At 46.9% G+C, this 24219-nt stretch overlaps 1 protein-coding gene across 1 annotated transcript; it reads right to left on the reverse strand.

Moving 5' to 3' along the window:
- Positions 1–1243: 1243 nt before the first annotated feature.
- CREB3L4 (cAMP responsive element binding protein 3 like 4) lies at positions 1244–18352 on the reverse strand. The gene is made up of 10 exons (XM_054989904.1): positions 18260–18352; positions 12769–12944; positions 11875–12127; positions 10026–10138; positions 8993–9100; positions 8583–8689; positions 6590–6658; positions 5025–5109; positions 3629–3725; positions 1244–2279 (listed from the first exon to the last, which is right to left on the reverse strand). Exons 2-10 carry the CDS (start codon positions 12940–12942, stop codon positions 1969–1971), a joined length of 1317 nt encoding a protein of 438 aa, XP_054845879.1. The 5' UTR covers positions 12943–12944; positions 18260–18352; the 3' UTR covers positions 1244–1968.
- Between the last annotated feature and the right edge of the window lie 5867 nt (positions 18353–24219).

Genomic DNA, 24219 nt, shown 5'->3' on the forward strand with positions numbered 1-24219 from the left:
TATGTGCGGACGGCTGCACTTCAGGTTGACGTATTTTCTTTGGAAGACGCAGCGTGTCATTTGCAGCTGCTCAAGAAACCGACGATGGCTTCACCCGATAGCTGCTCCTCCGTGTGTGGAAGGGGGAAAGGTTGCCCCAGTTGAATTTTAGCCTGTCAGGCAATTGTTAACAATGTAGGAGTCCTGGTGGGCCATAGGCAGGGATGGTGCCAGGTTTTTCGGCGCCTGAGGCCAGATACCTGCACCCAGGGGCAGCTTCAGGGGTGTTGCTGCCCCCAAGTGTTGCTACCCCCACTGCGCCTGATGTCATCATGCAGGGCGTGCCGCTGCGAGCCAGCTGCCCCATTGGTGAGGCAGGCAGCTGGGATGGCGCACAGGTGACCTCCCAACCTCCTGCTCAGTTGCCCTGCGCTGCCCTGGCTGCCTGCCATGCCTGGTTAGCCCACAGCTGTGTGCTGGCAGCTGCGGCAGCAGCATAGGGCAACTGAGTGGGAGGGCTGGCAGGCTGCCTGCTCAGTTGTCCTGTGCTGCCGCCACCAGCATGCGCGCCTGGCTGGGCACCTGCGGGCCAGGCGCAGCAGGCAGCCGGGGCGGCACATGAGAGCAGCTTCCTAGCCCTCCCGTTCTGCTGTCAGCGCTGCCGTCGCCAGCCCTCCAGTGCGCACCCCTGCCCCCAGTCAGTGCTCGAGGTGGCTTCTGGCATTGCCTCAATGGACGTGCTGGCCCTGGCCATAGGAAATGATTCTGTGCTTCCCCCCACCTAATTTCTATGCTGCCTCAAATGCTTTTTACCTGTAACTGCAACTTCCAAATCTCCAATGGTTATTTTCGGGAGCAAAGGGGGAAATGTGATGGGTCTCACATTTGGTGCTACACCTCTGAAGATGCCAGCCACAGCTGCTGGCGAAACGTCAGGAACTACAATGCCAAGACCACGGCAATACAGCCCGGAAAACCCAGAACAACCATCGGTCTCACATCTGCTTGGAAGTACCAGACTCCATAGTCCAGTTCCCTAATTTCAGATTTCTGCTTGATGGGAAGGGAAAATACACTTTGCACATGCTCAAGAGCTCTTTTCATAATTCATTCACTCATTTCAAGGCACAGTCACTGTATACCTGTTGATGTTTCTCAGATGAAGACAGGGACATACTTGTAAGATACCAGTTGTCAGATCTAGGATCCCTGCTTCCCTCTGTCCCCTCCCCAGCTCCCAACTGCACATTGCTGACAGCTCAGCTCTGTGGGATTCTTTTATTCCACGATATCTAGCCCCGTACTGTTTGTACAATCAAGACGGCCTTTGTTCATTTGGTTACAGCTACAACTGGGGAAATGCAATTGTCCTGTGATTTGCAATCCACCAATCAAAATCAGCTTCGCTGGCATGTGAATGATCAGACAGCGCATTACAGCTAGCCTTAATGTTCACGTGCGCACATTTCCATGTGTGATGCACATGAGAGATGAGAGACACCCACCACAACCCAAACACAGAGGTTCACCTTCTGGGGGCAGAAACCCGAAGAGAGACAAACTTAGAAACAAAAATTTTAAAAGTTGTTGCTAAAAGGCAAAAAATTGGGACCTTGATTTATTGGAGATGGAGGCCCGAAAATGAAGATCGTCCCCCATAAATAAGGAAAGATAGCGTTTATGTAGTCCAGTGTGGCGACAGAAAAGAGCAAGAGTCCAGTAACGTCTATAAGACTGACAAAATTTGTGGTAGGGCAGGAGCTTTCGTGAATCACAGCTCACTTCTCCAGTGTGCAGAGACTACCTTGAATCTGGCTCTGTGTCCTTCAAAAAACCAAGGAGTTTGCTTGCTTCACTGGCTGAACTGACTGCCTTTGGGAGATGTGTAGCTGCTTGCGTCAGCCTAGAAGGGTTGCAGAAATCATGCGAGAGAGTCCCCGATCAGATGTTTTGAATCCACAGTCTTTTTCCATAGAACCTCTCTAGCTCTTACATCTCATCCGCATGTGTTTGTTTGGCTGGGTCTCTTTCAGGCTCGCGCTTCTCTGCTTTAGCCAGCAAGCCCTCCTTTCCTTCTGCCTCGGAGTTCCCAAGGGGGCCTGGAGCGGACATGTTCACAAGTGGCTCTCTGATGCTAGAGGGACTGTCTTTGGCCCCTTTCTCTCCACTGCTGGCATCTAGACCCAGTGAACCTTCCTGGACCTGTTCGGTTTTCAAGAGAGCGGATTCTGGTTCGGCAGCACCGGGGGGCTCTTCCGGATCAGACAGTCCTCCCTCAGTCAGGATTGTTCTGGAAATCACTGCAGGAGAAGGAAAGGAGGGAAAAAAATGAGTGAGGAGAGCCAGTGTGGTAAAGAGGTTAGAGTTTAAGACTAGCATCTTGGTGTGTTATGTGCCATCAAGTTGCCTCCAACCTATGGCTATCCTATGAAGGAAAGACCTCCAAAACGTCCTATCATTAACAGACTTGCTCAGATCCATCAAACTGGAGGGTGTGGCTGGAGGAGAATGGTTAGGTCTAGGGGTGTGTGTTTCAGGTTTCCGATTCGGGTTTTTAACCTGAATTGGGTCCAATGTGGAAAGATTCGGGATTCCCAAATCAGCCCCAGCATTGCTGAGCCGATTCGGGCATCCCGAAGCAAAACTTCCCAAAGCAATTTGTATCACTTCGGGAAGCTTCAGGCAAAGGAGCAGCAGCTGCAGCACTTTTCTAGCTGTTTGCATTTGCAAACAGCAAGAAAATTTTCCAACTTCCTGCCCTGCTGGTTTTTTCACCTGATGGGAGGGGGAGGAGGGAACCTAAAAAGCAGCAGGTGTTTGAAAGCAACACTTTTCTTGCCATTTGCAAATGGCAAGAAAACTGCTGCTTTGAGCTTCAGTGTGCTCCGTGAAGATTCCCAAATCTTTATGGAGCATACCGAAGCATTTGAACACCTGAATTGTTTTCCCACTTGGAGAAAACCCGAAGCGGGAAACTTGAATATTTTTCAGGTGCACACCTCTAGTTAGGTCCCTCTTGGGAAGAATGGATATAAATGAAGCAAGCAGGTAAGTTAATAAATAAAGTTGTGGTGAGGATGTAGCGGGGGAAGGAAGAACTGTAAATACTGCCCTGAGCTCCTTGGGGGAAGGTTGGATAAAAATGAACTTCGTAGATAGAATAGTTTCAGGTGGGTAGTCATGTTGGCCTGTAGTAGCAGAGCAGGATTCGAGTCCAGCGGCACCTTAAAGACCAACAAGATTTCCAAGGTATAAGCTTTTGGGAACCAAAGTTCCCTTTATCAGATGCCTCGGTATCTGACGAAGGGAGACTCCCAAAATCTTATACCCTGGAAATCTTTAAGGTGCCGCTGGACTCAACTTTTGGTATAGATAGACTAGGGTATCAATAGGGGCATATTTCTGGCTCTGCTATCTCTTGGGATGCAATTTCGTTCTTCCCTCGGTCCAGCGTTCTGCTTCAAAGATGCCTCTGGAAAGTCACAAGCACAGCATTATGGCAATGGCTGCCATTGGTTCCCAGCATCTGGCATTCAGAGGTATACTTCTTCTGTAAATGGAAGCTCTATCTGACTTACAAAGAATCTGATGCCTCTTCCATTTTCCTCCCTCTCTTCCTCTCTGACCTCACACCTCCTCCATAAGTTACCTCCAGAGGGTTGGTACTCTTCCTGACTTGTCTGGGTCCTCCCAAGCAAGGAGCTGCAGCTCGGTAGGATGAGAAGTCCAAGAGAGAAGATGAGGATCTATAGGTGGAAGGAAAGATTTTGAAAAAAAGAAACAATCACTGGAGGCAATAGAACCAGGGCTTTTTTTCAGCTGGAATGTGGTGGAACGGAGTTCCGGCACCTCTTGAAAATGGTCACATGGCTGGTAGCCCTTTTAAAAATATATGAGGCAGATTAAGAAATGTCTTCTCCAATGCTACACACACTGCATTTACTGGAGAATAAATTTCTTACCCTGTCGAAGATATTTTTAAAAGCACAGTTGCTTTTTAAAAACCTCCTAATAAGGAGAGTGATGTTCCCAACACAAATAAGAATCGTGTTTTAAAAGCAAAGGGATTTGTGCTTTTGATACTTATGGGGCAATTCAGGTTAGGAAAACAATGCAAGGGGGAGGCTTACATACCCTCTCCCTACCATGTTGTAATCCTGATTTGGGGACAATACATGCCTGGGAGGCAAAGACTGGGATACACCCACCTAGGGATGCACCTGGGGAAACGTACGTGTAGTCAAGCACTCAAATGTAAGCCAGTTTTGTTGTTTAGATAACAATAATTTGCTCTGGGTGGAGAACTGGCCAGATGAATAAGGTCTGTGTGGGTGTGCTAAAGGCCCCTCCTCCTACTCCTAAAGGATGCCTCCGAAGAAAGAAAATTGATTCATTTGAAATGTGGTGTTGGAGGAGAGGTTTGTGGATATCGTGGATGGCCAAAAAGACAAATAAGTGAGTACTAGATCAAATCAAGCCTGAATTCTCCCTAGAAGCTAAAATGACAAAACTGAGACTATCGTACTTTGGTCACATCATGAGAAGGTAAGATTCTCTGGAAAAGTCAATAATGCTAGGAAAAGTGGAAGGCAGTAGGAAAAGAGGAAGAGCTAAAATGAGATGGCTTGACTCAGTAAAAGAAGCCACGTCCTCCAGTTTGCAGGATCTGAGCAAGTCTGTTAATGATAAGATGTTTTGGAGGTCTTTCATTCATAGGGTCACCATAGGCAGGAGGCAACTTGATGGCACATCACACACACACCATCAAGGTCAGAATTGCCCACTCAGATCGGCAGTAGCTCTCAAGGGTCTCCGGGCAGTCTCTCACACCACCTACTACCAAGTCTATTTAACTAGAGATGTCGGGGATTGAACCTGTGACCTTGCACATGCCAAACAGGTGCTGTGCCACTGAGCCACAGCTGCTCCCTATCCTGATTGATCCCAGGTGTGTAGCCACTGTACCGCTTCCAAAGCCAACCACAGTCAGCAAGCATATAGCCTCCCATGGTCACCTGCCCACATCCACCTGCCTTCCCACCTACCACCAGGCACGTGCTGGTCTGGGTCGCCTTGGTGGAAGTCTGCTTGATGAGTCCTTGGAGCTTCCGGAGCTGGCTGATCAAGGATCTGTAGAGAGAGAAACAGCATCAGAGGACTTGCCAACTCCAGTTTGGGACATTCCTGGAGATATGGGTGGTAGAGCCCGTGGAAGGGAGGGAGCTCAGAAGTGGAAAAATAATTCCGTAGAGATGACCCTCCAAAGCCGCCAGTTTTTCTAGGTGAGCATTTGTGACTCCAGGAGGACTCCAGGTCCCATTTGGAGATTGGCAACCCAACCTCCACCAAATAGGGGGAACACAGAATAGGGTCGCCGCCTCCCGTCTGCAGCGCTGAGAAAGTCCACAGTGCCTGCTTTGCTTGGCCATCAAGAAGCAGAGATGAAGAAAGCAGCAGTGAATAAATCTAAAATCACCCTGCCCCCGGTAAAGGCCCTGCTTGTATGAGGAAAGGGTTACATCTTTCAAAAAGTGTAAGTAATCAGTATATTTATTACGGTCAGAGACCAAAAGTAATAACATACAACCTACAATCCAGGTAAGTCATATTATTTACAGAGCTGTCCAATAAAATTCCAGAGTTCGGATTCTTAAATATTTAAAACCTTAAGACCTGAGTTCCCTAAAACCAAATTGTTAAATACTTAAATCCCCGAAGTTATAAAATATTTAAATATTTCCCCCTATAAAATACTTCCTGATCTGTATGGCCTGTACATCGAATTTTGCCACCTTTAGAGCAATTTCTTGATCCTTGTCGGCTAAAAGTTTTTCTAGATAAAATCTATCATTTCTTCCCGGGAACTTTCAAAAAGTGTGTGGGCGGGGTCCCGCAACTCAAGGCTGTTTTGAAACTGTTTCCATCTCACTTGGAGGGATAGGCTGTTTGTAGCACATGCTCAGAGGCACTCTTTCCTTACGACTTCATACATCCCATGGATGAGATGCACTATTAAAAGTAGTGCTATGCTACACAACCCAGTCCCTTCATATAATAGAGAGCTTCACGTGTATGGAGCTTAAAGCGTACGGAGCTTTACACAATAAGAGCTTCACGCTCACAGAGCACGTGGTCTCAGACATGGCCAGGGGATAACACAGGAAACAATCCAATGAGAGATACAGCAGTAAAATATGGATCTCTTGCTTCTGTTTTTCTTTAAAAGTGCAACTTGAGTGTTTTTTTAAAAAATCCTGATTAAAATTTGGTAAGGGCTACCTAGGGTCAGAGAAAAATTACTTAGCAGGCTGTAGCCAGTCCACCGGCTGCTGCAGAGAAAAACTCCTCCGTTCATATTAGTCTCCAAATTAGTCACAATAGCTAAGTAGAACCTTCACGCTCAAGGGCAGCCTATCTCTGAATCCCAGAGTTTGGGGACAGGGAAAGCCTCCTTCAATTTTGTTTTTGAGCGTGTCAAAGGCGGCTAAGCTGGAAAGAGCAGATGCTGGTTCTGCTAGACCTTTGGTTTGATCTAACAGTTCTCTTCTTGTCGCTGGTATCCTGTGGAATTCTGCAGAGAGTAGAGAATATGGGGCACAGGCAAACTCACACGTTGTGCGTCTCCAGTTCTTGCAATTTCTTCTGCAGTTCCTGGTTCTGGGCTGAATATGCTGCCACCCTGTAAAGTAACGAACAAACGCAACAGATTGGTAGGGTTTACTCTGCAGACAAGATCCAGAGGAGTTAGCTATGTTAAGAGTTATAAAATTAAAACTAAAGGATCTCGATTGCAGCAGTACTCTCCAGGGAGCCAGACGTACATGTTCGGGCTTATCCCTGGGACTTTCACCCCCAGAGGCTATTCCATCTTATTGCTATTCTTTAAAGATTCCAGCTCAACGCAGAGCCTTCACGTTGGCTAGACTTAACTCCTTCCCCTCTAAAGTGCTTTCTGGTCGTTTCTTTGGACTCCCTTATTCTGAACAAGTTTGTGACTGTGGGCAAGGAAAGTTAGAGACCTTGGATCATATAATATTTTTTTTGCCCTAAGTGGAGTAAGGAAAGAGAGAGATTTATTATTCCTATTATGTTAAAAGAAAAGCTTCCCTTCCTTCCTTGGGCAATCTCACTGTTATTGTCTGATAACTTTCCTGACAATCAAACCTCTGCTATAGTGGCTTCCTTTTTAGCCACGGTGATAAAGAAACAAGATTTTCATGAGTTTAGATAGTTTGAAGTGATAATGATGAGTTATGTCTATATGAATTGGATATGTTCAAGAGTACAGTTCATATTTTGTTGGTGTTTGTATGGCTTATGGCTTCTGCCGGAAAAGCAATAAACATATTATTATTATTATAATAGCTATGTTAGTCTGTAGTTGCAAAATAGGAAAGAGTCCAGTTGCATCTATAAGACTAGCCAACTTTATTGTAGCATAAGCTTTCAAGAACCACAGCTCTCTTCATCAGATGCTGATGAAGAGAGCTGTGGTTCTTGAAAGCTTATGCTGCAATAAAGTTGGCTAGTCTCAAAGGTGCTACTGGACTCTTTACTATTCTGCAGACAACTCAGGTGGGTGACTCTCTAGCTCAGAGACAGGCAAATCGCGGGTGGTGCCCACTTACGACTCTCAGAAACTTTTCATTCATCCTTCAGTTTGTCTGTGCAGCAACCTGCTAATGGGCTAATGCTAAACAATGTGTTTAAGAGCCATTAAGAGCAACAGAGTAGGCGGCAGAACTGCATCTGGGTCTCCCTCTGTTTTTGAGCACTCTGAACACCAGCTCTTTCATTTCTAACTCATGCTCGGTGGAGACCCACATGTGGTCCACAAACCCCAAAACATGCCCACTTCTGGCCTGGTGGTGGAGAGTGACCTCAAATCATAGCAGACTTATGGCGTATATACCTTATGGCGTATATACCTAGTGGCATATTCAAGGCGAGAGCCTAACAGAGGTGGTTTGCCATTGCCTGCCTCTGCAACCCTGGTCTTCACTGGAAGTCTCCCACCCAAATACTAACCAAGGCTGACCCTACTTAGCTACTGCGATCTGACGAGATCAGGCTCACCTGGGCTAGCCAAGTCAGGGCCCACTCTTGGTCTGGCCAGCGTTGAAACAATTACACTGGTTATTAATTTGATTCTTGTTTCATTATCTTTACAAGACAGGGGATCCATATCTCTGAAGGAACACCTTCCTCTTAAATCTGCCCCACAGTCCTGCTGTCTATGCCTTACTCACACTTTGCTTGTTCTCTACTACGAATCGGGCCTTTTTTAAAAAAAAAATCATTGCACCATCTTTGTGGACTGGCCAAAGCCATGTGCTGAGCGATGTGTGTTGTAAAAGGTGTACTTTTTCAGAATGCGTTTTGCTGATCTGGACGATTTTGTGGCACCGCCGTTTCTGATGGTAGCAGAAGTTCCGCTAAAGATTAAGGCGCCTTTGTATTTTAATACTTGCTTACCTTCGGGTAATTTATTAATCCCTTTAAACTGGTTGTTAGCCCTTAGTCAGAAAAGTGGAAGACGCTGCATTTTTAAAATAAATAAAATGAAACAGCCCCCCCCCACCCCGCCCCAGCTCCGCTCTCACCGGCTCTCCAATCCATCGACGTACTCCTTCTTCCGTCGGCGGCTGTCCTGAGCCGACTGCTTGTTCCGGATTTTCCGCCGCACTTTCTTCAGAACCCGTTCCTCTGCCTATGTGTTTGGGGCAGGGGGCGAAGCGGAGAAGGGGTCTGTCATACATTGGCCCATGCCAAGGCACTCTTGTCTACGATCTGCCAACCCTCACAAACATGCCACTTTCTGACTGCACACATGGCTACACACCTGCACACGTGTACCCCGTACGTATTACCGATTAACATATTTATGCTTGCAAAGTAAATGCTGTGTTACTGAGCCACGGTCCCTCCCCGCTCTGGCTGTACATACGCACCTGTTCCATCCCTCGCACCTCCCTCGTGCAGCCAGGGCCTTCTTGCTTGCACAGCCACGTACCTTGGTGAGGGGCAGGGTGCCTTGCACTGACACGCCCTCCTGGCTCAGCAGCCGCCTTTCTTCGTCCGTCAGGAAGAAGCCAGGGAGGTGATGCTGTAAGAAAGAGCCCTGTCCCACCCAGAGGCAGGCAGTGTTAGCTGAGGCGAGATGGACCACTGGACTGATACAGCAGGGCTCTTCTTATGTTTTTATGTGGCATGGATGCCTCCTCGGGGGAATGGCATCCATTGCCCCGCCTTCTTCTACTACTTTATGCAACAGTGACAATTCACTTGCGGAACTCACTGCCACAAGATGTAATCGCTGCTTGCTTAGATGGATTTAAAAGGGGGTGGGACAAATCAGAAAGGTTGGTCGCTGGCTATTACCAGGCTAGTTGAATGACCTCTCTGGTTCCAGAGGTAGAATGCTTCAGATTGCCATGTGCTGGGGTGCAGCCAGCTGGGAAGAGCTGCTACCCCCAAGCCCTGCTTGTAGGCTTCTCTGGGGTATTGATTTGTAAACTTACATTTATTTTTCAAATCATGCTTAATTTTACTGCATCTCAGCAGCGTGAGGGCCTCAAAGCTTGCTTTGGAACCTGTCACTCTCTAGAACTAGAATCCTTCCCTGCCGTGCTATTTATCCAGAACGTTCCCCACTCCTACTAGCATGGCAGAAAAAGTACCTCTGAATCTGTGCAGAGTGCCCTTTCAATAGGTACATCACAGCCAACCCTCAGATCCCCTTTGGGACTAGAATTCTTCTAGCCTGTAGTCAGCCTATGCACTAGCGCCAACTCCTGGCAAAAGGAAGGTAGTACAGCAAAATTGGCCTGACCAATGGGGAGGCTCTTAACAGCAATTGGTCAGAGCAGGTCATGTGGCACCCCATGATTATGATAGGATTGTGGTTCAAGCCCTTTCTATTTGCTTTGTATCTGACGAAGTGAGCTTTGACTCTTGAAAGCTTATACTCTGAAAACCTTGTTGGTCTCTAAGGTGCCACTGGACTCAGTCCCTGGACTAGGCCATTTTGGATCTCAGAAACCTACCGGGTCCTTGGGAAGATCTGCCATGTTGGGTTTTGTCAAGTTTTCGAAGAACGTAGGTGAAATTTCGCTTGTAATGCAGGCCTCTGGAAGCATTATTGGAGGAGTCCAGTTTTCTGGGGAAACAAAGACACGTGTTTTCTGCTGTGAGGGGGACAGGCCTCAGGGATGGACATGGATGAGGTTGCCAATAGCCTGGAGGGAAAAAAGTGCTGTCTCTTCAACAGAGGCTCGATGAGATGTTGGTGCTATGGTCTGCCTGTCTGCCTGTCAGGGTTGCCAGGTCCAGGTTGGGACATTCCTGGAGATTTTGGGGGAGGGGCCTGGAGAGGGGAGGGGCCTCCATGGGTTATAATGCCTTCGAGTTCACCCTTCAGAGTAGCCATTTTCTCCAGGGGAACTGATCTCTGTTGCCTGGAGATCAGTTGTAATTCCAGGAGATCTCCAGCTACCACCTGGAGGCTGGCAACCCATCTGTCTGACTGTCTGTCTATCGTCCACTTTTATCACTAAGATCCAAGGTGGATTACACAGCGCAAATGAAAATACAATATAACCAGCAGATAGGACATTTGCTGAACAAAGTACAATAATGAACAACAGTTTGGACATTCAGTGAAAAAGATATAGTAAAGTATGGAAGTAGAAAATTTGAAAAACAAGCATAAAGCCGAGCACAGAGATGAGATCTTTCTGAAACAAAGCATAACTAATTTACATGGCATGTTTAGCAACGTGGAAACTTCCTAGCAGGTGCATGTCTACGTCAGCTGACAGTACCCAACAGAGTAGCGTACAGTCCCTGTCCCACCAATTCATTTCTCTGAACCATTTCTTATGACACAGCCAGGGCTCATTTTGAGGGGGAACGCGCCGGAACACAGTTCTGGCAGTTCCCCAAAGAGGTCACATGACAGGTGGCCCCGCCCACCTGACTCTCAGCCATTTTGGGCCCGTTTTGGCCTGGATTGGGGCCAAAATGGCCCGGATCGGGCCTCTGACGGGTGGTGGATCACTCTCTCGCTCAGCAGCAGCCCAATCCTGACCATTTTGGGCCCCTTTTCGGCCATTTTCAGCCCCTTTTTGCCATTTTGGTCCCCATTTCGGCCCTGAATGGCCAGGATTGAGTCCAAAACAGCCAGGATAGGTGATGTCAGGGGGTGTGGCACAAGCAAATCCGTTATGCTAATGACACACTTCAGGTGATGTCGAGGGGTGTGGCATATGCTAATGAGTTATGCTAATGAGTTCCTGCTGCTCTTTTTCTACAAAGTGACCCCAGGACACAGCCCTTTAATCTGGGTAGAAGGCCTCTCTGAATAATTCGGTTTTGCTTCCTTTGCAGAAAGCCAGAAGAATGGGAGCTTTCTGACCTCCTCGGGTAGGCCGTTCTGTGAGGTGAGGTTACCAAAAAGAAAGCACATATGTGAACAGCAGTTGATTAGCTTTCGCTTCTTTTGAAAGGCAGTTTGGCAGCTCAGGTCTTGCCAAGTGGATCTGAGCTAAAGTACAGGGAAGTGAAGCTTTTCCAAGGAGTTCTGCTGTGGAGACAGACGTGTCCTTCACTCCAGCAGATCTCCCAGGCCAAGGATCGACTAGGTTCTGTTCTTCTCATTCAAGAATCATAGAATCATAGGGTTGGGAGGGACCTCCAGGGTCATCTAGTCCAACCCCCTGCACAATACAGGAAATTCACGACTACCTCCCCTTCCCCCACACACACCCAGGAGGAGGGGAAGCAGGCAGTGGATGAAATGTGAAGATGAATCCAAATGAGGGTAGCTGGTCAACAGCCTCCAAAGGTTATTGGCAAACTGGTGCCTTCCCCCCCCACCACCTGCCCCACACTTACCTAGGTGGCTGGAGAAGATGTTCCCTGGCATTGGGTGCCCCTCTATCACCCCAGTGTCACAGATGACCTCGTAAATGGCCGTGGGGGACAAGTCTGGTGGGACAGCCTCGTTTTGCAAGGGGGTGTCCTCACGGGGGTCGTCAGAGATCCCGCTGTCGCTCTCCGGGGAGGCCAAGGGACTCCCTGAATTGTAGACGTCATTGGGGTTGATGAACATTCGCAGAAGGTCTTCAGAGTCGCTGTCGTTCTGGCCCTGCAGCAGAAACACAGTTGTAGGCAGGGTGGAAGGGCCTTGGGCTACATGCTGGAAGGCTACATGTTGTAGGCTGGAAGGGGGGATTGTTGGTCCAGGCAAGCTAGAGTTGCCAACCTCCAGGTGGGGCCTAGAGATCTGGAATTACAACTGATCTTCAGTCAAGAGAGATGGAAAAAATGGCTGCTTTGGAGGGTGGTCTCTATGTAAGGTTGCCAAGTCCCTGTATCCTCCTGTAGAATAAGCTTTCGAGAACCACAGCTCTCTTCATCAGATGCGTCTGACGAAGAGAGCTGTGGTTCTCGAAAGTGTATGCTACAGTAAAGTCGGTTAGTCTTAAAGGTGCTACTGGACTCTTTTCTATTGCGCTACTACAGACTAACACGGCTAACTCCTCTGGATCTATCTCCTGAAGATAGAGAGTGAAGGGGCCGGGGCACTTCCCTGGAGAGACTGTCCCATAATCATGGGGCTACCACCAAAAAGGCCCTCTTTTATGTGCACACCGTTCAAACTTCTTTGGCAGATGGGACACTCCAGAGGGCTTCTCCCTGTGATCTTTATGATTTTGTGTACAACCACCTTGAGCGAGTCCATCAGCAGACAGCCCTAAAACGATATAATGTCACCCTCCAACTTACCTGCTCCCTGCTGGGTGACCACATCTCACAAGGTTTCTCCAGGATGCATCCGTACGCGTGGTCCTGGAGGGGGAAACTGAGTCTGGGATCTGCTGCAGAGAAGCTGCCGGTGGGGAACAGTTCTTCCCGTTGCTCAAAGAGAATGTCCAGAAGATCGGAGCTGCCAGACTCCATAGCTGAAAACGCCCAGAAGCTGTGTTAATGCACATTTGAAACTTATTGGCTAAGCAGTTGTGTTGTGCAGTTGCATCAGACCTTGGGTTTGCTCAGAGATCCACTTCAGGCATTAAGTAAACAAGCCAGGGGGACTTGGGGCTCACGCTCTCTCTCCTCTCATGCACAGCTTTTGTGGCAAACCAAACTTTGTCCTTACATACGACCGCAAACTGTGGGTTGCTCCGTTTGGAATCCTGTTTAGGGGAGGGAATTGAACTGGTGTGGTGCGGTGGCGAGGGTTGGATAGGGCCTGAGGAGCTCCATGTTCAAATCCCTGTTTGCTGTGTAGCTTATGGATGACTCTCCGCCTAGCCTACCTTATAGGATTGTTGTGAGACTAGAATGGAAAGGAGAACCGTGTATACTGCCACAACCTTTTCGGTGGAAAAGCAGGATAAATAATGTCGTTTGTGGTTGGATATAACAGCGTATTGTGGCTTTGTTGACTGGAGAAGGGTCATGGCCTGTGGCTCACCATCAGAGCATCTGATTAATAAAACAGAAGTCCAGTGGCACCTTCAAGACTACACCATTTATCCCAGCATGAGCTTTGTTGAGTCAGAGCTCTTTTCTTCAAGATACTAGGAAGAAGAAATGGTTCCATATTTTTCCCCCCATAGTATCTGAAAAACCGAGTTCTGACGAATGAAAGCTCAGGCTGGGATAAATGTTGTTAGTCTTTAATGTGATAATGAACTTCTGTTTTATTTTGCTGCAACAGACTAACATGGTGACTCCTTTGAAACAATCACAGAGAGCCTCCCTACCCCGCACCCAGCTGCGCTTTGGGACCCAGTAAATCTCTGCTCCAAATTCCATTTACCGAGGAGATTCAGAACAAGGCTGCTTCCACACAGACATCTTGCTTCACCTTTGCTTCAAAACTTGACCACTGTTTTTAGAGGAAGCATCTACACAACGTCGTCTGCCTTCTGGATCTTCCCAAGCCTGCTTTGGTATGATCTTTCAATAAAGATGAGCTGCAGGACTCTAATCTGGAGAGCCGGATTTGATTCCCCACTCCTTGGCTTGAAGCTGGGAGATCTTGGATCAGTCACAGCTCTCTCAGAGCTCTCTCAGCCTCACCCGCCTCGTAGGGTGATTGTAGTGAGGATAATAATGACATACTTTGTAAACTGCTCTGAGTGGGTGTTAAGTTGTCCTGAAGAGTGGCATATAAATCAAATGCTGGTTATCATTATTATTATTAATCTGGAAAACCGGGTTTGATTCCCCACTCCTCCACTTGAAGCCAGCTGGGTGACCTTGGATCAATCACAGCTCTCTCAGAGCTCTCTCAGCCCCACCCACCTCACAGGATGTCTGTTTGTGGGGGTAATAATAAACCGCTCTGAGTATGGCATTAAGTTGTCCTGAAGGGCAGTATATAAATCAAATGTTACTATGTTGTGTTGTTATTTCATCAATGGGAACATGCACATTTTTTAAGGTCTCGTCTACATTAGTGTTATTTTCCTTACATCTGCCCCTGCTGTTGCCATTTTCCCTATCAGACTTTTTATAATAAAATCAGTTTTTTGTATTGCTATAGCAGTAAAACACCACAGCGATATAACAATTACTGATCTTTTAAAACTCAACCCTCCAGAGGTGCAGAAGGTGATGGCCCCAAAGAGGTGGGTAAGTTGGATCCAGCACTGCTGCTAGAAAAACAAATTAAAGCTGCTGCAAAAAAATGCCTGTCTAGCCTGGAAGACGGCCTCCTACCTTGACACAGCCGATCTGGCCACCTGGATCCATGGCATGGTAACATCGAGACTTGACTACTGCAATGCACTCTACATGGGGCTCCCCTCAGAGTCAACGCAGAGACTCCAGCCGGTACAGAACGCTGCAGCTCAATTATCATCAGGAGCTAGGCAAAGCATGCGTATGACTCCTATTCTGCCGTCCTTTCATTGGCAGCTAATCAGTTACCAGGCTTGGTTCAAGGTTTTGGCTAACATATACCAAGCCCTCCCTGGCTTTGGTCCTTCGTATCTACAGGACTGCCACTCTCCCTATGCTCCACCATAGCAGCTTCATTCATCCGAGCAGGGCTTTCTTCAGGTACCGCCCTGCACGTGGACAAAATCAACAGCTGCCCATACACCTCTGTGGTGCCCGTGCCCCCCCCCCTTTACGGAACAGCCTCCCTGAAGAGGTCAGAAAAGCTCCCACACTCCTGGCTTTCTACAAACTCTGCAAAACGGAGTTATTCAGGAGGACCTTCTTATCCAGGTAATAAGACTGTGCTGTAGAGATGCTTTGGTAAAAGCCTGTGGGACCATCTTTCACGGTATGTTCCCAGGAAGGTGCTCCACGCAGCAGACAAACATCTGCGGGTGACCCCTGGCCCCAAGGAGCATCGCCTTGCCTCGACCAGGTCCAGGGCGTTTTCGGCCCTGGCACCTACCTGGTGGAACTCTCTGTCTGTGTAGACCTGGGCCCAGCAAGATTTGCTATCATTCTGCCAGGCCTGTACAACAGAGTCTCTCTCTACACTTACACGAGAATGCTCAAGTGTAAAGAGGCACAATGTTAGCTGCGAAGTTTACTCTGTCAATTTCACCTCTGGACAGAGCCAGCAAAGATGGCGCCTCAGAGGGTTTGTTCATTTCCTCTTGGTCTCCGGGAAGGCTCTGGAAGAGGAAATTAACAAGCCCTCTGAGGCGCCATCTTTGCGAGCTCTGTAGAGCAGCAGTCCCCAACCTTTTTGGCACCACCAGGGACCGGTTTCGTGAAAGACCATTTTTCCATGGACCTGGGGGAAGGATGGGCGGCTGCGCCTCGCCTGTGCCTCGTCTGGCCGGCCCTACACTTTTCATTATAAATATCACCTCGCCTGGCCAGTTGATTCCCATCATGCCTCTGGGTCTCTCCTCCCGCTCCCAGCTGGCACACGCGCAGTTGCTGCCTTGTGCTGTGGTCGGTGTGGCTGTGGTTGTGCTGTGGTCAGCCGGCCAGGCGAGGTGATATTTCTAATGAAAAGTGCAGGGCTGGCCAGGCAAGGCGTGGCTGCCCCTCCCTCACCTGCTCCCTGGAGCCGGCTCTGCGCTCACCTGCCACTCACCTCCTGTGCGGCCCAGTTGCTAACAGGCCACGGACTGGGACCATCCCACAGCCCAGGGGTTGGGGACCCCTGCTGTAGAGAGGTGAAATTGAGAGCTTTTGGCTTTGTCTTTTAAAACTACTCTTTCCAGCTAACATTGCGTCTCTTTACACTTCTTTTGTAAGATGTCTCGTGTTCCGCCAGGCATATGGTGGTTGAGGCGGGTGAGCCACCCGTCTGGACTCCTGCCATAGGGGGACGCAAGTCTTGCAACCCCCTGGTTTCTGCTGCTATAACAACGGCTATAACAACTCTGTCCCATGGGCTCTGTCTGTATTGGAGGGTTAGTGCATCAGCTGTGCGCTGCTGTCTTAATGATATTTATTGTGATTTTACTTTTATGCTACCATGTTTTAAATTTTATATTGCAATCTGCTCAGAGCCCTCTTGTGGGCCGAACGGACTAAAAGTTGAGTAAAGAAAAATAAAATAAAATAAATAAAAAATAAAAGGATAAGTATTTGATTTTGTACTACCTGTTGCTGCAAAGATGCTCCTATTCGATGGTTCCACAATGTTTAATATGTCACATCGATCGGTTTATACTTTGCTTCAGCATTCCTCCCCCCACCCCCATCTCCGTGTAGGATTTCTGTTTGTTTTCACATTTCTGCTATTCTTACCCTGTTGTATTGCTTATGAAAGTCCCAGTCGTTAATCGTATTGACTTATGCTGTGTCATCCGCCTTGAATCTCAGTGAAAAAGGCAGACTATAAATAATGTAAATAAATAAATACTGAAAGCTGCCATGAGAATACTTCACAGCAGGGGCCATTTAGTAGAAAATGAGCTGCAGAAACTTATTAGCATAACTCATTAGCATAACTTATTAGCATATGCCACGACCCTTGACATCACTGGAAGTGTGTCATTAGCAGAACTGGTTTGCATATGCCGCACCCCCTGACATCACCTATCCTGGCTGTTTTGGACCCAATCCTGGCCATTCAGGGCCAAAATCGGGCCCAAAATGGCAAAAAGGGGCTTAAAATGGCTGAAAAGGGGCCCAAAATGGTCAGGATCGGGCCGCTGCTGAGCGGGAGAGTGATCCACCAACCATCAGAGGCCCGATCTTGGCCATTTCCGGGCCAATCCTGGCCATTTCGGCCCCGATCCTGGCCATTTCGGCCCCAATCCAGGCCGCAATGGGCCCAAAATGGCCGAAAATCAGGTGGGCGGGGCCACCTGACATGTGATCTCTTTGGAGAACTACCGGAACTACATTCCTGTGCATCCCCCCTCAAAATGAGCCCTGCTTCACAGCAGCAAAATTTAATTTAATTTTAATTTAATTTATTATATTTATATTCCACCCTTCCCACTTTCGCAGGCTCAGGGCAGATAACAAAATACAAAGAAAGCGACATGTAGAATCATTGCTTTACGGAAACAGCTTATGAGGTCTTTGGGGCAGTAAATTATGGAATTCTTTCTCCAAGGAAGCGTGTCAAAGTTTATCCCAGTTATACAAACTCTGGGCAGTACCTGAACATAATGCTGCGAAGAAGCACTTTCTTTAAAAACGATTTCAAAAATTTAGACAATTCTGCAGCTGGATATTTGAGGTCTGAGATCGGCCAATTTCAAAGACATGCTTTGGTTCTTAAGAACAAGTGAGCGAAAGAGACAACTTTAACGGCATTTCCCTACAGGTTTGGTACTTTCCTGTAAGGGGGGGAAGTCCATAAAGTGTCCTGTAAGGGGGGGAAGTCCATAAAGTGTTCCCACGCCTGTCCATTTCTTGTTTTGCACATGGCTTGCACTAGATGGTTGTGCCATCTATGTGTGCTCGTGTGAAGGGGGCATTATATTTGCAGTCTGGCTTTTGCACATGTCTGCCTGCACACCGTGTTAGGTATACGTGCACAAAATTCATAGGTCCTTCCACACTTTCAGAGGTGCATACTAAAATGGATTCATGATTTCCACACAGAGATATCAAGTTTGCACCAAGTTGCCAACAAAACAAAACTGGGGGGCCCACCCTGCTGAAGTTCCCCCCTTACCCATAGTGTGGGTTTTTTCCCCCTGTGCTGAAGATGTCACAAAGCGTTTAGTTTGTTTTTTTCTGCAAGAGACCAACACAGACACTTGTGCATAATCTGTATTTCCCAGTAATGGACAGATCTCCCAACTGAAGAGTTTCTCCCCCTCTCTCTTACCTTTTCCCTTGGTCCCTTCACACGCCTGCAATAGAACGAGGTTCCTGTTACTAAGCCCTGGTCTTGCACTTAAAGTGCATCGGAGGAGGAAGCTTTGGGAGCTTCCGTACAGGATTCTTGCATCCTGGAATGTCTAGCCAAGACCCACCCCTGGGCTGTCAACCAATTAAAAGGGCTGGAGGCGGACAGGTACACGCTCACCTGCCCAGGTACAGCAAAACTAGATAAGGAGAACTCTAGCAGTCTGTTTCCTTTTCCCTTTTTGACAAATATTTTTACCAGTGTGCCTTTACTTGGGAGCAAATCCTCTTAAACTCAATGCATCTTATTTCTGAAACCCTAGGCCAAGGATTGGGCTGCAAGAAATGTGGTTTCCTTGGGTTTTTTTCTCTCATCTATAGGTGAGAGGGATTGTTCCAGCAGGGGCTCTTTATATGAAAAGAGGAATGAGGGAACACATCCTCTTTTCACCTGGAGGGTGTGGTTTGTGCTTGTATGTGTGTGTATGTTATGAGGTGGCTGTGTAAGTCAGAAAGGAAGCACAAAGCCAGAAATTTTTCAAACAACAGCTTCAGGTTTCTATTGCAGTCCCTGAGGTGCCAAATCAGAATTATGATAGTGGGATAAAGTTGCACAACAGCGGGACAGGGAAACACTCTGTGTATGCTCAGAAGCCTGTCTTCTTTATTCTATAGCCAGTGTGGTGTCCTGGCTAGCATGTTGAACTAGGGCCAGAGAGAACTTGGTTTAAATCCATTATCTGCCATGCCACTTATTGAGTCGCCTTGGGCCATTACTCTTTCAGCCCAATTCACCTTATGGGGTTGTTGTGAGGAGAAAAATAAGGAAGGGGGGAGGTCATGTTAGCTGTCTTGAGCTACTTGGAGGAAGGGATAATAATAAAATAATCTCCAGGTCTGACGTCTACATCAGATTAGGAAAAGGCAGGGCTTTTTTTCAGCTGGAACGTGGTGGAACGGAGTTCCAGCACCTCTTGAAAATGGTCACATGGCTGGTGGCCCCGCCCCCTGATCTCCAGACAGAGGGGAGTTTAGATCGCCCTCCGCGCCACGGGCCCCCTTGTTCCAGCTCATGCAAAGTGATGTCATTGTGCGGTCCTGAGTTCCACCACCTCTTTTCCGAGAAAAAAAGCCCTGGGAAGGGGAGAACGTGTACATAAAGGAAGGAGAAAGAATAAGAACAAAAGTGGAAAGCAAGAAAAAGACATGGAAGAAGCAGGTGTGTGTGGCGGTAAATGTTTGTGTGTCTCTGGCTATGTTTTGTTTATTCCTGTAAGTGTCAAAGACAAGGAATCAAAGAAATATACTCTGTACTTATGACTAATAACATCTTGGACTTAGGAGAACCTGGGTACAAATGTGGCTGAGGATCTGTTTGAGGCAGTACATAAATGTTAGATAAAAGAAGGGAAAAATGAAATCCCTTCTTGTTAGAGTCTCTCTGCACAAGATATCTTACACAGGGATGCTCAACTGTAGGGAGAGGCAATGTTAGCCAGGAAGTATAGTTTAAAAGGACAAAGCCGGCAGAGATCGTTCCTCAGAGGGTTTGTTAATTTCATCTTCGCCTGCAAAGGGGAGGTGAAATTGACAGAGTTTTAAACTATACTTTCCAGCTAAATGAAGGGAGATGCAAAGTGTCACTGTGTAAGATGTGAAACTAGACAAGGCTAGTTTTTCCTTCCACCATTCTCTGTAAAACAGAAATTACTGTGATTCCTTATGCATGCTTGTTAAGAAGGATCCATTTTTAAAAGCATTTAAAAAGAGTGGGGGGAGATCCAAAGGACGGGTGGGGTGCAAATTAATGTCAAGAGACCAGGATACTGGAGAATGGGTATACGGTCCTTTAAAACGGAAGTAGGGAGTTGTTCACTTTTGCTAATATTTGAATCAAGGGTCCCAAATGGAAAATGATTTTTGTTATTAAGCTCAGGGAAGAACACGCGAAACCAAAGAGGAGATTCTGCAATATGTTGCATTTCTACAGAGTTTAAGGGGTTATGGTGGAGGGTGCCTTCAAGTCATAGCTGACTTATGGCAACCCCTGGTAGAGTTTTCATGGCAAGAGAGTAACAGAGGTGGCTTTCCATGCTTACTCTCAAATGCCACCATCCTCAACAATGGCTTTGTGGTGGGCGGGGAGGGGGAGCTGCCGACAAGCTTGGGTTGCCAACCTCTAGGCAAGGCCTGGAGATCTCCCAGAATTACAATTGATCTCCATACCTTGTTGAGGTCCTTCCCCAGAGGTCCTTCCAGGAATTTCCCAAACCAGAAGTGGCAACTCCACTACAAGCTCTTTCAACATGTCCCAGATTTGGAAGGATGGCTTTGGTATGTGAGGTCAGAACTAATGGAGGGAGATGCTCTCTGCTCATGCTCAGAAACACTCTCTTTTTGGAATCAATGTAAGGTAGTGCTGGCGCCCCAAGGAAGTCATACCACTTGTCTAGGATGCCTTTTGACCTAAGCCCGTATGTTGAAGATTATGTAGAGGGAAAGCCCTCTGCACATGCTCCAATGCTCACTCTTTAAAAAATTATTTCATGGATTGAACCAGACTGGACACAGAACTGGCCTATTTCCTGCTCTTCCCCAGTGCAAGACATTTCCCTTTTAAATAGTTCTGAAATGGCTAGGGGTTGGACATTGACCCTAGCAAGGTGGGGCCGCAACAGCTCCTCCTTGCTCTGCAATTCTTCTCCAACTTTTTCAGCGCTCCTAATAATCTCAGATGGGGAGCAGGAAATAAAGAGGAATCCCTGCGGTATCTTAAAGACGGAACAGGATTTGATTAAAGCAGAAGATTTGCCGACTTGCTCTACAAGCTTCTTGGGCAGAGATGCCACCTCTTCTTTGGCTTCTCATTTTCTTTCCTGAGCCGAATAGCAAGAATAATTTTCCACTGGGGAGCCTTGATTTCAATATTTGTAACAGCAAACAACCGTCTCCCGGATTTTAATGAGAGCACATCTTTCCATCATTAAATACCTTCAGTCTAGTTCAGGAAAGCTTTTGCTGGAATGAAATTTTGTAGGTCTTTTTAAAGTTTTCACAAGACCTTTGTTTTCGTTTCCTGAAACGGTAAAACAGCTAGCTACCCCTCTGGGATTATCAGTTGGAAAAGTTGGATAATTTGGGGGGCACAAGGATGCCTGTTCATATTTTTTCAACTCTGGCTCTGATCTAACCCTAGATACCCCCTCCATCATTCTTGGGCCCCCCCACCAGCTGAATAGTTTCCAGTGCTGAGGCCAGAAGGGCAAGATGCAGTAGCCAAGCGCCCCACCCTATCATACCAGAAATGAGACTTCATTGAGAATCCTTTCCATGAGCTTCTTTTAATATTCTATTTTAATTGATAGTTGTATTGTTTTTTTTCATTGGTGTCAATTGCTTTGGGAGATAAAGAGGGTGGGCACCGGTTTTTAAAAGGCAATAAATAAATAATGTGTGGATCCAGGCCCCAATCCAAACATCTTTAAAAATTTATTTAGGTATATTTATCCTGCTTTTCTCTCCTGTGGGGACCAAAAAGCAGTTTGCAAACTCAACAAAAAGCAAGTCAAGTAAGCAAACTACAGTTCAAACGGCAGGCTACAGTTCAAACTACAAGCTAGATGGCCATCTGACAGCAATGCCGATTCTGTGAACCTGGGCAGCTCATGAGAGGGAGGGCGGGAAGGGTTACATCAGTGCTTCCTTCTCGTGCCCCTTTCTTTCACGCCCAGGGTAAGGCCGATTGCCACTTTGGGGTCAGGAAGCAATTTTCCCAAGGCCAGTTTGGCCTGGGATCCTGACGGTGTTTTGCTATCTTCTGGGCATGGGGCAGGGGTTCACTGGGGGTGTGTGGGGGTATGTGGGGGGAAGGTAGTTGTGAATATCCTGCATTGTGCAGGGGGTTGGACTAGATGACCCTGGAGGTACCTTCCAGTTCTATGATTCTATGAAATAGACCAACAGGGAAAAACCCCCACAAAACAACAATTTTGTTTTACTTAGTTAGCATATGTACTTATTATTACTTATGTAATCTTTATATTTTTAACTAAGATAAGTAATATAGAGTAGATAGTAGGTATAATATAGATATATATTACATTAGTATTATAGATTTTATGAATTTATATGATATACTTTTTAGATTAAGTTGGGTATGGAAAACTGCGGGGAGTCACCAGAAAAGGCGGGGGGGGGGAGGATGGGGAAAATGCAAAGGGGTGAATAATGATAATGATTTTTATGCTTATGTTTGTAAACCCATCCAATAAAAATTCTTTAAAAAAAAACCCACAACAAAGTGGATGTAGAAATTCTTAGTTAATGAAGAAATGTGTTGTGTCCTCATGAAATTTCTCAGGGATCAAATTCCAAAAAGGTAGCCATGTTAGACAGTGAAAATCTCCATCCCTTGCCATATCCAACATCCTCCCAAACATCTCTGATAGCCAGTTGCTCCCTCTTTTATTTTTAGGCTCTGGAAATGGATATGTTCTTTGTTCAATCAGTCATCCTAGAGCATCCGGATGCAGCTATTCCCAAAGCATTAAAGTTTTGCATCTTCTGTTTCTACCACCAGTTAACTGATGGGATTCACCGCTGCAAGATATTCTAAAAATAAACAGGAGTCTTGTGGTACCTTAAGGACTATCACCATTTTATTCCAGTATAAGAGTTTGAGAACCCACTTCAGATGTGATGATGTCGTAACATTTTGCTATTTATTTATTGACTTTCTATATAGTCCGCCTTTATGCCAGGACTCAAGGCGATTACAAAATTTAAAATGATGCAATAAGAACAGTATAAAGCTTATCATAAAACAGTGTAATAAGATTGGATTGCAAAGTTGATCATTTATTTCTTCACGCAATTTATAGTCCACCATTCATACTGAGACTTGAGGCGGATTACACAGCATAAGTCATGAATAGGATTCGATCCTGGCAGAAGCCGGGTTCAGGTAGCCGGCTCAAGGCTGACTCAGCCTTCCATCCTTCTGAGGTCGGTGAAATGAGTACCCAGTTTCCTGGGGGTAAAGTGTAGACCACTGGGGAAGGCAATGGCAAACCACCCCGTAACAAAAGTCTGCCAAGAAAATGTCATGATGCGACATCCCCCATGGGTCAGTAATGACTCGGTGCTTGCACAGGGGACTATCTTCACCTACCTTTAGGGTTTCGATTAGAAAACTACAACAAAAACTGTAAGAAATGCAAACAGTGGAAGTTAGAAATTAGAAACCAATGCAGTAAAAACCAGGAAACGCATACAATAAGCAGTGCCGTAAAAAGCAGCCCTTCTCCCTTTGTGAAAGCATCCTCTTGAAAAATTCAATTTGTTGTAGAGTTGCCAACTCTGGTTTGGGAAATTCCTTGTGGGGCCAGGAGAGAACAGGTTTTGGGGAGGGGAGGGACTCCGGCAGGGAATAACGCCATAGAGTATTCCCTCTAAAGCTACCGTTTCTGCAGGGGGACTGATCTCTGTTGCTTGGAAATCAGTGGCAATTCCGGGAGATCTCCAGCCACCACCTGGAGGTTGGCAACCTCATGACTTGAAGGCGTCCAATTCTCCTGCTATGTTTTCATGGCTGCCCCTCTGAAGACAGACTAGCAACCGCAGCCTTCGAGTTTTCCGATGGAATCGGACCAAACTGATGGAGGAGGCGAGGCCTACCAACATCTACTAGCCAGGAGAGCGCAATAGAACCTCCACGCGCAGGAGCAGTAAAGAGTAGGAGGAGACTGACGGGCTGGCCACTATAAGACACCAACAGTGCAATCTTAAACAGAGTTAAGGCAGTCTAAACCCAGTGAAATCAATAGGTTTAGACTGCAATAACTCCGTTTAGAATTGCACTGAAAATCCCAGAAAAGAGGAACCCCGCTGCAGTGCAAGCTCCTCCGGGCAGCCTAGCTTTCCCCTTATTGGCCAAAGCGG

Source organism: Eublepharis macularius, chromosome 1 (assembly GCF_028583425.1).
Source record: "Eublepharis macularius isolate TG4126 chromosome 1, MPM_Emac_v1.0, whole genome shotgun sequence".
Lineage (NCBI taxonomy): Eukaryota > Metazoa > Chordata > Lepidosauria > Squamata > Eublepharidae > Eublepharis > Eublepharis macularius.

Bases quoted from the DNA above. Each gene is read 5' to 3' on its own strand.
- CREB3L4 (XM_054989904.1), bottom strand. From the start codon at position 12,942: ATGGAGTCTGGCAGCTCCGATCTTCTGGACATTCTCTTTGAGCAACGG. The intron at 9,101-10,025 runs GTAGGTTTCTGA...TGGGTGGGACAG, and splicing joins CAGATCTTCCCAAGGACCCG to GGCTCTTTCTTACAGCATCA. The intron at 5,110-6,589 runs GTGAGTTTGCCT...CTCTCTCTACAG, and splicing joins GAACTGGAGACGCACAACGT to ATCCTTGATCAGCCAGCTCC.